Genomic DNA, 13,323 nt, shown 5'->3' with positions numbered 1-13,323 from the left:
TTTCCCTTACAGATAACAAACACAGTAAGCACATAGAGCAAAAGTTATTTCTCTCTTCCCACCACAGAACCCATATCTGTAAGAAAATTCTTCACTACTTGAGTAGTGCCATCATAACTGGTGGGACCCTAGATAAAAAAGACAATTTAACCTGTGTCCCAAAGCTTCAAAGGGTACTAGCCATCATTCTGCACTTCAAAAATAGTGACTGTTATTTGTTGCAAACTGGACATGTGACAACATTTCCCAAAAAGCAGAAAAACTGAAGTGTCAGTACAGAATAGATAGATCATACTCTAGAAGTATCTAGCGTGCCTAGACAGACATTCTAACGCTACCTACTACTGCCCATGACATTAAGAACTACATAAATTTCTTTGAATGTATCTCATCACTCATCACTCTTCTCCCTTATTCAGTAGTGACTCAATTTCAGATAACAGCTATCGCTGGTCACTCCTTATCAAGCTTCTTGAAAAGGAAATTCCATGTACTAAGGCAACCCCGAGTACAGGAAGAATCACCTGAACTTAAACAACAATTTACTCACACAAAATGCAACTTCTCTTAATAGACCTGAAAATGAATTATAAGAATTAAATCATCCTTTGGCTGTTTCATTTTTAAATCTGGTATATTTTCTTCACCGTGTTCAGTTTAAAAAATAATTTTTAAAAAATCCTGAAATAGTAATACTAATGAGTTGTCAAATTAAAAAGACGAAGTCCCTGAACTCATCAGAAGAGGATAAATAGAAGAAATATCATCTCCCACTGAAACATTACCCTTCCTGTCAGCCCCAATGGAAGCATTTTACTTGGACCTCCTCTAATCTACAAATGCATGCCAAATGCTACAACTGTTGGATTTACTCACACATTTGAACTTTTTAAAGATGCTTGATTCTTCTGCTACTTCCCTTCATTGGTTGCTGATAGGCATAACATTTTAAGTAAGCCACATTAGCCAGCTACTCTAAGCCATATTCCAGGCAGAGAGGTGAATAGCAGGGAAGAATGGTCTGCTCCAGCTTATGTAGCTGAATAAGCCCTACACTTGCTGCACCTTGGAAACACAAGGGCATACAAGTACCATGCACTATGCGCTTACATCCAGAAGCAAGCACACAAAAACACAGGAAAGGCACATGTTGTCTCCCAAATTTCACAGTGGTAGCACATAGCATATAAATAGCATAGCTCACAGAACTACAGGCATCTGTGCACAGATCTGCAACCTTTAAACCACAAACCCTTCCTCATAGCAATAGGTTCAACCAGTCTTTCAAAACATCTGCAAGGAAGAAGATCGCAACTACACCTGCTATATTGCTGGCCACAGTCAGTATCTCCATCAGAATGTTTAATTACCAAGATTTTTCCTTAGCAGGGGTGATAATGTCTCTCTCTACCACCTTAAGAAATTCTGGGGGATTTAAGTCCCTGAAAATTCTTGACCCCTATTAGAAAAAGCCAACCAAGTTTAAAAAAAAAAAAAAAAAAAAAAAAAAAAAAAAAAAAAAAAAAAAAAAAGCACTTGATTGTTAAAGGATCTTTTCTTTAGGAAACTAAACAAAAACCAAGGAGGAACGGTTTCTGCTACCCAGTAAGTGATAAAGTCTTAGTATGGATAAAGCAGTTCATCCAGGTTGGAGCTTTTACCTCACATTTACTTAAATTTTGCTACCCATTATTTTATTGAATTTAAAAAATTGTCTTTTAGTTTCATTTTTTCCTCAAATAAATCCATAAGATACTCAAATTTCTAAAGGATTTAAAGTTCAGCTTTAAAGTTTTATAATTATCTTCGTATTTTCACTGCAAGATAACCACTTTATAACACATTCTGTGGCAGGTTTAATAAAATTAAAACCTGCAACACTAATAAAAGCTAGTAATAATAGCATTTTGCATTTCCACTGTTAACTGGTTTTTTTTTTTTTTCCAATTACAGTTAGAACACAAATTCCATGACAGGGTATCACTTCTGCAAGTGCCAAAGTAGCCCAATTGCCATTGTTGCCCTCTTCACTTAGGCAGAGCTCCTGGTGAAACAGATAGCCAGCCTGCCTAAGCAAAAACACAGGCCACAACTGAGCTATTTCCGAGGGTCAATTCAGTCAACAGAAATTTGTCAAGGCTCAGACTAACAACTGAAGTAGACACAGCTTAATTACCTTTCATGTGCTGCAGAGGTAACAAAAGGCATTTTAGTTCTTTGCTACATTTACAGAATACTACGAGCAAAAATTCATTTTCAGTGAGGCTTTAAAATGCATTCCGTGGCTGACTTCACACAGAAAAGTAAAACTGCAAAGCTAGTAAAAACAGCTCTTATATTCATATAGAAGACACCACAAACTTTGTCATTCATTTCAGACACAAACTGGAGCATGTTTTTTTTCACTTGAAATGGTTTTAAAGGCTATTAGACCTCACAGTAGCAGAAGTTATTTTTATTAACACAGCTAGAAGACCAACAAAAACTGCAGCAGCATTCCATGTGCTTGGTTATCATCCAATTCATTTATTGCATTGCAGGTTGAGAACAGCTCTACAATCCTGCTCAAAAGTGAATACACGAGCAGTTCCATTCAAGTCAAGCCATCTGTTTACACTAGACAACTTTACAAAAGGGTTTCCTGCAGTGCTAACACTGGTTCACTACAGCTCTGATGGGACCGCTCTTGTTACTAGCTGCTAGCCAAGCATTTCCTATATTTCTCAGCAGCAGCTTTAAGCAGTGCTTGCATGGTCAGCTGAGCCAACCCACTGATTTACCACAGGAAAAAAGGGTCTCACCCTCTCTCTTTCCCAGTCCACTCCTTCTCCCACTTGATGCCAAGGTTCACTTTCTTCTCCAAACTCCAGTAACTACCAGACCTTTTCTGCATGCTGCTCTAAATCACTAAGACAATAGGAAACCACCTAATTCCCTGCGCCTGTTGTAGTTTTCCTCCAGGTTGGTAAGTGAAAGCAGCTCACAGAGACGTCCAACAAGCATTGAGCAGTGCTAGGACAAAGCAAGCAGCAAGAACCCAAGGCTGGTAGCAACATGTGAATGGGACATTGGAGGAAAACGGAAAGGAGAGGGGGGGCCTTCTGCTTCCAGCAGCAATAAAATGCTCGATTGACTCATCACTTCTCATGAAACTGTACCCTTACATGACAAGGTATGACAAGGGCTTGATCAGATATAAATGGGGTCTTGCACTGGTGTTGAACGGTGTGAACTTTGAGCAAACCTGGGAAGGACATACTTTGTTCATACTCCGTACATACTTCGGTTCTGCAGGCTCTACACTTCCTCAAACTAAGCTAAACCCTCTGTGGTATATTTATCCGAGTTGATAATGTGCACAATGGTTTCTGAAGATAAAAACCATTACCTAGATTCTAAATATATCAGTGAATGTGTCAGTTCCTGGGATATCTTGTGGACTGTGTCTTTTTTGGGTTTTGTTTTTGTTTGGTTGGTTTTTTTAAGAGATGCCACAGAACACAACTAAAACCTCCAGCCTTCTTGTTCCACAAAAACATAAGCCTGCAATCCCCATCAAAGGGAATGCCTGTTGGAATGGACCACCATTCTTCAATTGAACTCAGCAGGGTATAGTATCATGACCTGCAAGGAAATAATTGGGCAGACACACTGCTGCTGTAAATAGCGCCCTTTTGCTGAAGATCCGGCTTCTTGATTGTAAAAATAAGAGTGACTTATTAATGTTAAAAGCCTAAAATAGAGCAGGTCATAAAAGTAGAACAATTTTAGTCAACTCTTATATGTCATCTCAATAATCCAAAACAAAACTTGTAACAGTGATCCTTAGATCTCTAATCCACCTTAAGCATTGCAAAACAAAGAAAACATTAAAAGCTTTGAAATCAACAGCAAAAGCTTATGGAATCCGCTAAAGGCTATCCATTCCATTAAACATTCATATGCTTACTCAATGAACTTCATTTTCTTAAACTATTCTAAAAGTGTTCTGAGTTAAGGAAGATAAAAGCAGTTAATAAAGTGAATATTATCAATAAAAAATGGACTTTAAAATGGTCCTCAAACAATAATAAGCTATTAAAAGAGAGTTCACTTTTCACTGGATCCTATTTTCTATCTCTTAGATCAGAGATAATTTCTCTGAAATTAATGGAGTTGCACTGGGCTGACTCAAAAGAAACTTTGTTAATCCTTCATGTAGAAACAGTTCAAGGTATCTTTAATAATGATTAAGAATGATACACAAAGAACTTCAGTTTTACATAATTTGAAAAACAGCTCTGTTTTATTTACCACACTCGGTGTAAACTATTAAAATGAAGCTGACAAATTATCTGATTATCATTGCTAATTAGCCACAGTAGAATAAAAACATCAAGTTCCCTTTAAATAGATGTCAGCTTGTTAGATCATTAATTAGAAGGGACCTTTAATGTTTTTCAACAATGACATCTTCTAGAAAGTGTAATTTCCTTTGAAACATCCAAAGGGCTACGTGGTTCCAACACTTTTTAAGCAGAGCTCTAAAAGATTAGAAATAATTATAAATTCCTGCTTTAAAAAGTGGTAGTACAATGCGATTCAAAGTTACATATTGTCTATCTGAAAAGTTTTCACAAGCTCTCAGATCTAAAAATAAGCATTGCAGAAAGTCTGAATGGCACTTGATCCAATACTCATAAAGATGAAATGAACTACCTCTACAGTGTGCCTGTTTACTGCTCAATTAAAAATAAGTATTCAGATACGAAAAAAAAAAAGCTCAACAGAAGAACTTCCAGGTTTGGTGGTAAATAATGAGAACTTAAAAAAACCCCCCATCATTGGGCTTTGAACTGGCAATAATTTAACAGTGCAAGAAGGCCTAAGGTGGGAGAAAGGTTCCAAAGAGTGCAATTGATTTCATGTCAATCCAAGAAGCCCAAAAGGGAAAGAATTAAAAGGCTTTATTGAAATTGCATTCTACCTTTCCCCCAAATGAATCTTTGCTCATTTCCTGCAAAACACATGGAAAATAAATCTGGATTAAAGTAGGATTTCATTGCTCAAATTTCCAATCAGCTCAATATATGAAAGAAGGTTTTGGTTTGTCTTACAGGGAAATAGAAGCATGGCATACATCACACATTTATCTTAGTTGAAATCTCCTTAGATGTTGTCTCTATTTGTCTTGACTCCTGTAGCTTAATTATTTACTGTAATTCTAGCATTTGGCATGGAACCTAAATCTAACCAGGTGTCATCCAATTACTGCTTTCAATTTTTAACTAAAAATCTGGGGTTTGTCCCAGTCTTCACTTTAGCTGATTACTTTGCAAATTCCTGATATGCTCTGCTGAACAGAATACAGAAGAAAGAGTAAATTATTAAGAAAATTCAAGAGATGTACTAAAAGAGGGATACTCATTAAAAAGAGCCACACAGAAAAAAATTACTGTCAGTGCACAGTACTACTGCACTACTCATTAATTAAAATGTGAGAAGATTATACTGTGTTGCACTGATACGTTCTTTTAAATTGCCAGCCCTCAGGAAATAAACTAGTTCAGAGCCAGGTAGATGGACACTCAGTGGGATTTTTGCTCTTGATTTTGTGCAGGTATATCTCCAAGAGAAACCAAGAAAATTACACTAGCACAGGATTATGAACACTGCAGCTTACAGTCACGCACAACACCTATTAAATTGTACATCAGGATTGCATTGGTAGATTCATTTTCTCTGACATCCTTTCTCTCTTCTCATTACTCCCAAATCCTCGGTCCCTAAAGAAAGTCTCACTCAAGGTCTTGACAGGGACATAACCTTACAGACAGGCTTCTCTGTCATTTAAACATGGGCAGTGCCGTATAAGGGAGTATGAATACTGACTCTGGCCTGTCGCCTACAGCAATGTCAGTATACATCATCCTACAGACAGATTAAATAGATTTGAGTGAAGGCCATGTCTAAAAACCACTGAAATATTAATCTGGAGATTGAACTATTACAATGCTTGATGGAAAAGCATGATTCTTCATGCCATTCTGGAAAGAGCTGCTGTTGCTCTTCTCTACTTATTCATTTTGGGCTTCACTTCATGCAAATGTTCATTGTGATTTCTCAAATATGATATCACACCACATAGATTCATTATTAGAATTGCCTTCATTTTCAGACTAATAGAGACCTAATAATCGTAACAAATTTTAGTCACATTGCCCTCGGATGCATTTAAGATTTATCATTGCAGAGATTTAGGATGTAAATCAAATTTGATGCACTAAGTTCTGTGTTACAGAAGTTTCTGCACAAATCACATTTTGCGAAGATGCATAAAGACTAATCCACTTTCCTAAAAAAAAACCCCAAACCTAAAAACCAAAACCCCAAGATTTTAAATTAAAAGTCTCTGATCTTGAGGTCAACAACAGAAGGCTTTAAAAAATGTCAGTAAATGATGATTTATTGAAAAGAAAAGCAAAAAATAAATACTAGAAATCAACCTGGCTGTGATCTTCTGGCCTCTTTACTCAATATAGAATCCAAAAATCAGGAAAAAATAGCATATATGTAGAGAGAAAGGCCATTAGTGGACACGCTTGTATTTCCAGCTGCATTTCCCAGAATTCAAAAGTTTACAGGAATATTTTGATTATCAGCAAGAAAAATATACAGCCTGACTAAGCAATCATTGATCTCACATAATTCACAGCTATGTGAATCTGTCATCTTTGATTCCATACATGAAGCACACTAAAGAAATAAAAAGATCCTCTGAAGTATCCACCAGAACAACAGGGGAGGCAAATAGCAATTTAAACATTGTAAACTATTTCACAATGCAGTGAAATTCTGGCCTTTACATAGCAATCTGGTACTTTGCAATAAATTGCAGCAAAACCAGAATTTCAGTGTACGTACTTGCAAGTCTGAAAAAAGATGATACTGGCATTGTTTTGTTACTTGCACTAATTTAACAGAATTTCTGACAAATTCAATAACACTGTCATTCATTAAATAATCCATATTATTTTAATACTAATACATTTATTTTCAGAAAGATTTACATCACCTCTGCTGAAAACAGGTCATCAGAATCTAAGGAACATCAAAATGCAACAAAAGAAATTTAGGTGATCTGAATGATAAAGTTACAGAAACAGTAATTAGAGCAGATTTGTGACAAATATTCTTAATGCTTTGTGTCTAGAAAGAAAGGTTCTTTTTAATTAAAAAAATAAAATTTCTATAAATGATTTATATGTCATTTTCTATATGTGAATGATGTTATAAAGAATCTAACCAGTTCATCTGGTGCTGAACCATCAAAAACAGAAAAAAAAAATTCAAACACTCTCAGGTACTAAATCCTCATCAAAAAAAAAGTACAGCAGGCCTTCCATGTTAGATAAGGTGAGCCTGATAACAGACATTATGTGGAACATTGCATGAGTATGTAGATGTGGTATGCTTTGCAGTAACATTAAAGAACTCATTGTTCAAATGTAAAGTTGCCCTAGTGATCTCATTTGCCCTCTGCAAAACTGCTCAGAGTACAAAATCCATCCAGGGTCTCTTGTTTATGACTACGAGCGTGAAGCGTTTTGAGAGTCCTCAAAACAAACATTAACATTAGTCTCGTGACATTCCTTCTTGACACTACCTTTACTTAAGCAGTCTTTTTGATTCCAGCTGCAATTTTTTCTGCTAACACTTACCCCACAGGCAACAAGGCTTATAGTGTAAAGGTTGCAAAACCAGGCCCTGTACTACTGGCAGTTACAGTATTTTTATCCAGTTTATAAGTGATATGTTTAATTCCAGTAAATCCAGAATTAGACAAATCAAGGAAGAATCATGATACTGTCATTTGAGCAAATGCTCAGGTGAAACTACTTCTAGAAACATCCACCTTATACTGGGAACACACAGGTATAGCCAAGAAAAACCTTCATAAACATCATGGAAGCACCTTTGAAAATGCTGAGGATTAGGCAAGATAATATGATCTTCATCATTTTCCTTCTGAGCCTTAGAATTGCTTTCATGACTCTCTTAAATGAGAGTCTGACAGGATCTCAACATTCAAGGAGCTGGAACTTAGGGATAATAAATATTTCACAACAATAATAATAGGGTAGCCAAGATTGCTACCCAGAGATTTTACTCGAATTGCTGATCCATTACTAGAACTATACTATTTCATTTGCAGTTATTCTACTCTGAAGAAGGGGGAGACAGGACACCAGGAAAGTAAAAAGTTTCTGTACTTCCACTGCCTATGGATGCTAGTTCAAAGCTTCCCTCTGCTAAGCCTGTCATGGCATTTAGTGGGCACATCCAGAACAGTCAAAAGTAGCTGTAGAGAAAAGAAGTAAACTTTTAGATCAGCGCTGCAGCTTCTATTCTATCCAATGTAAAATAACAGTGCATAGGATTAACTCTGCCCAGCGTGACCTTCTTGGCTAGAGCTTTTGCAGGTCTCCTGCTGCACATTAGCTATCTCCTATTTCCCTGCTCATAAGTGGGAGCTGCTAGCAGCAGTTGCTGTATAATTACTTACTTGATTCTGTCTAAGGAGCTTAGACTAAGAGTTGAGCAAAGAAAGGAGCTTAACAATTTGAATGCACACGTAATACACAGACACACACACACAACCAGCAGGACTGCCGGGTCAATACATGGGGCCAAGGAAATGCACTTCAGCCACTCTTGCTCCAACAAAACAGACTTCGTTTTCACTGCAAGGCAATTAAACTGCACGAAGTGGGGGGAGACAGGAAGAGATGGGCTGCAATCACAGGCTGGGGAAAAGACGACTCCATCCCCAGCAGCCAGATTAGTACCAGAGCAGCGGCACTCAGCCTGCTCTGCCCGTCACATGCTCCCACATGTCGCCTAGCAACAGCAAAGCCCAGAGAAAAAGTTCTCCCTCTCAAACTTCAAATCTGCGTCTGAGACCGACTGAGGGGAGCTTATTGTGCTCCAGACTAAGCATGTTTCTTTCTTACACCCTTTGGTAAATGACTGCATACACCACACGTCCGAAAGCCTGTCCATGCATACTTCTCCCCTTCCCCCCAGGCACAACCTGTCTACGTGCAAGTGCCGCAGCTTCTCATCAACAACACTAGGTACAATTTTAGTGGTCACCAAACCTGCTCATGGAATGCAGGTGAACTCTGCTCTGCAAAACCACCCACTTCAGTAACAAGAAAGGCTCAAAGATCACAAGCAAAAAATGCAAAAATTCTGGGGTGTTGGTTTGTTTTTTGGGTTTTTTTACCTTATCTACTGCCAGTAAGCAGTACTTGCTACGGGAAAAGCTGCCCACTTGCAACTCTGTAGAGCTGTGAATTTAGACTGTGGAGTTACAAAGTCTGAGCTGGCCCTCCAAGCTTAGCAACACTTGTGTGTTGCTGTCTTGTTCAACCAGAACAAAAAAGTTTGTACAAAACAGAAAAACAATCAGAATAAACATCCTGGGTTAATCTAAAACAAGATTAAGTGAAGCTAAAGAGCCGGTGGTATTTGCTGTAGTGTTTTATAAGGCACTACTTCCTTTGCCACAACAGAAATCGACTCCCTCAAATGACTCCTGGAAAGAGCCAACTGTTTCCCCTAGCTAGTAGAAAGAACTCCCCTTAACCCTCTACTTTCAGACACTTTGGTCTTTTTCTTATAGAGGTCCCTAGGACAGGGATGTACTCATTGGGGTGCAAGTCCCATTCCGGAGAGGCTGGAGCATAGCGCTTACCTTGGCAACTGCCCTGCATTATGCATGCAGTGAATAATATGAGCAGTTTGCAAGCAGTTGCTGCTCTTCCATCCATCCGATGGTGAGGTCCCATCTGGGCTGGGATGTGCCAGCTCTCTCGGAAGCTGGCTCCTCGACTCCGGGGTGCTGATCTGCACAGCAGCAGCACAAGGAGCCTGGTGTCTTTTTCTTATCCCGCTAGTTGCAGAAGAAAGGCGTGTTCGCCTGTTGAGACATCGCGTTTTCTATAAACTCCCACCCTCCAGACATTGCATAAAGCTCTTTATACCCAGCGGCCCCGGAACTAGCATGAGGGAATCAGGCACTGCTCCAGGCCCGGCAGTGCAGGCTGCCTCTGCCCCTCCTTCCACTCTTTACAGGACAGGCAAAGATGCTTCCTTGCACTTTGCAGACTTTGTATCAGAGTCCATTGGTGTTACACTGCGTATTTTAGAGTCGAGCAGGGGAATTTGAGGTTGCAAGTGAAATATGTACCAAGTTTTAGTGTCCCAAAGGCATGCTCCTAATGAGGAAAGTATTTTTCACAACTTTGAAAAACATTACAACACCTACTTACCAATGTAGAGGATGAAACTTAGAACTTTCTATTATTATTCCTCACATAAATATTGCAAAGGAAAACTGTAGGGATGAAACTTACTTCTGCACTTTTTTAGCAGATAAACTCAGACTGGTAAAGTGCTTTGGCTGTGAATGCTTAAGGTATCAGCTGGAACACCTTACTCTGGTTCTAACTCTCCAACACTGTGCAGCACATGTGAAATGTCTGCCTGTGTTTACTGATGCCATTTCAGGAATCATATATGTACTAACAAAGGAAGAACAGTGCACAGCATCACAGGGGAAAGACAAAGATTCCCAAATACTTCAGGCTGGAATGCACTCTTGGGAAAAGGGCAAACATTTTGGAGCCCTTGCATGCAGAATCAGGAGCATCATACATAAACTATGTGAAGTTAAATCATTATTATGCTTTATATTGGTCAGAAACAGTCTTCCACATAGCAAATATGCCAAGCAGCTCCTTCCTCTGTATGTGTGCACACGTACACATGCGTGTGAATGACTACTGTGCATACAAACCATGGGAGAAAGATGGGTCTATTTGTCTTGCTAGAGGCTTTGTCAGATTAATTTTAATGACACCACCTTTATAAATTCCATACACTGTTTTCATTAGCTTCATGTTATGTTCTTCATACTGCAATGAGTATTTGCTGATACTGCAACAGAATTTAAGCACTAACTCTTCTTCTTGCCATGGACTGCAGTTTCAATGAGGGGTAGAGGTGCCTGCACTATTCTTGCAAAAGTTGTGGAGGAACATATTGTTGCTTATTAGCAGATTGTGATTTTTCTCCAGGTCCTGCAGGATGCTAATCCCCCTAAACCTTTCCGTAAAGGTTTTCTAGCTATCAAGACAGGAAAGGAAGTGGGGGGAGAGGGGGGAGATGCGGAGAGCAGTCTTTTGCAAGGTTGTGATTTATGCAGGTTCAGGGCTGTTTGGTGTAGTGGTACGACACAGCACCGGGGTCAAGCCACAAGAAACACTGGGGGCAGATCAGAATATTCAATTAGCTTCCTGGCACCTCTGAATCACAAAGAGAGGATAAGATCTCTCCATCACAAGATCCAGAGCTGCCGGGGGAGGGCGGGGGGGACCTGCCCTCTTCAAATCTCTCTCCTCCCTCCCACCCTCTCTCCTTTCACTGTAGGAGAACAGTGCTTGAAACATTCCTTTCTGCACGGAAGGACTTTTCCTATTGTTGTTTTCTTTGTGTTTCAGTGTTGCCAACTTACTGGAATTCTTGTCGTGGTTTCACAGCAAGGCTCAGGCTGACCAAACGGAACCAGCTGCGTTTGTGCATGGGGCCGCTGCTGCTTTAATCCCCCAACAACGCCGATGGGGCGGGAAGGACGGGATACTCTGAGGGGACCAAGCACATCCGCTCTGTACAGATGGGTGCCTGAAAAGCCAACACACCGATTGACCACGCTTAATTAGAACGGGAATTATTTAAAGCAGTTCACAGCCCAGCAACGTGCAGAGAGGGCAAACAGTGGTTGGGAGCTGCAGGCCCAAACCAGGAGCTACGTGCACTCTTTTGTCACAGTAGGTTTGAGGTGACCTGGCTGTACGTTCTGAGAGGCACCTACCCATTTTTCACTCCCACGCAGCTGGCAGCCAGAAGGTGTGCTCCAGCCCCATTTGCTATTACCCTTTCTATACATCTTTACTTCCCACAGTGTGGTAGGCTAGAGGGATTCTCAAACAGGAATGGTGGAGACACTGTGCTGAGGTCAAACCCTCCCTGTGCATTATTCTTTGCACTCAGAAGACAATATTTGCATTGAGACAAATGAACTGATCAGCCCAGATGCTTTATTGCTGAAAAGTTATAGTCACTAAGGAGCCAGCATAGACAATGCTTTTCTCCACTGACTTCACCTGAAATTTTCTCCTCTCACTTTACCATGGCACCTCATCATCCAATCAAAGGGACCCTGTCTTGCTGGACACCATCAAATGAGACTTCAGCAAGATCAGATTCAGAACACGTCAGGGTTTTCCCATGCCATACATTTTCCCATACAAAATAGCTCATGCCAGTATAACATACCTCTCCGTCTCTGCTTTCTGCTGAGTAAAAGTCAACTGATGGTTTTCTGACTGAACTAGATCTAGGGATTTTTAGTTGATTATCTCATGTTTAAGAAGATGCAGACTGTATCTGTTAGAAGGTTAGAGGGAGACAACATAGGTAATACAGTTGCTTACTGAACTCTGCTTTTAATTCAAAACAGTTTGGGATGTGTTTGCTTGCCTGGTTTTTGCTGTGAGCAAGCAATCAGAAAAGCTGTTAAAAGTGTAATTTAGAACAAACCACCACGTTGCTTACACACTCAAGATGCATGCTAAGCACAGAAGTTAAAAATTAAAAGGCTTGATTTTTGACCAGGGTTCAGTACTAATTTAGTGTCCAAAGTCACACAATTCTTAACAGACAGATAGAAACACCAGGGTTGATATATGACTAGATAAAGACAGAAAGCTGATGGCTAATAAAAAAGACAGATACATTGACTAAAAGAAACAGTGGGTCATATTTGCACCTGTAGGACTGTTTATAGAGGCTGAGGATCTGCCCAGTGCGTTATCCAACAATGCTGTAATTGCCACTGGCATTTGTTAATCTTGTGGCCAATCTGACCTTGGATAAACCCAAGCTATTTCCAATTTCACATTTAAGTTTCATCATTAAATCCTATGCCTTTATCATGACAAGCTTTTATGTATAATCATACTAAAGCAAGACTGTAGCCATGCTCATTTTTGAGTGAATGTTGGTAATAACAAGTCATACAAATCCAAACTAAAGACTCTGTCTCTCTGCGTGGGTAGTACCCAACAGCAGCACTTGATTTTTCAGATTTCATCCATCTTTGGTATTCTAAAATTTAAAGTGTTCTCATTTCTTCAGTTGAACCTGTTTTACAGCAAGCAACAATATTTGTGTGTGTTAGAGGCCTCCTTTCTTGACAGGCTATTAATGGCAGGAGAG

At 39.5% G+C, this 13,323-nt stretch overlaps 1 protein-coding gene across 1 annotated transcript in view; it reads right to left on the bottom strand.

Moving 5' to 3' along the window:
* The window catches only part of LRP2 (low density lipoprotein receptor-related protein 2), a 126,875-nt gene extending 117,049 nt beyond the window's left edge, over nt 1-9,826 (bottom strand). Inside the window, exon 1 of the mRNA XM_010143223.1 lies at nt 9,740-9,826. Coding sequence (XP_010141525.1) covers nt 9,740-9,815 — 76 coding nt within the window. The 5' untranslated portion in view covers nt 9,816-9,826. The remainder of the gene's footprint in view (nt 1-9,739) is intronic.
* Nucleotides 9,827-13,323: the final 3,497 nt, after the last annotated feature.

The sequence above is a fragment of the Buceros rhinoceros genome, unplaced genomic scaffold (genome assembly GCF_000710305.1).
Source record: "Buceros rhinoceros silvestris isolate BGI_N320 unplaced genomic scaffold, ASM71030v1 scaffold9119, whole genome shotgun sequence".
Classification (NCBI taxonomy): domain Eukaryota; kingdom Metazoa; phylum Chordata; class Aves; order Bucerotiformes; family Bucerotidae; genus Buceros; species Buceros rhinoceros.
Note: the sequence above shows the minus strand (reverse complement) of the source record. Positions and strands in the feature narration are given on the sequence as shown.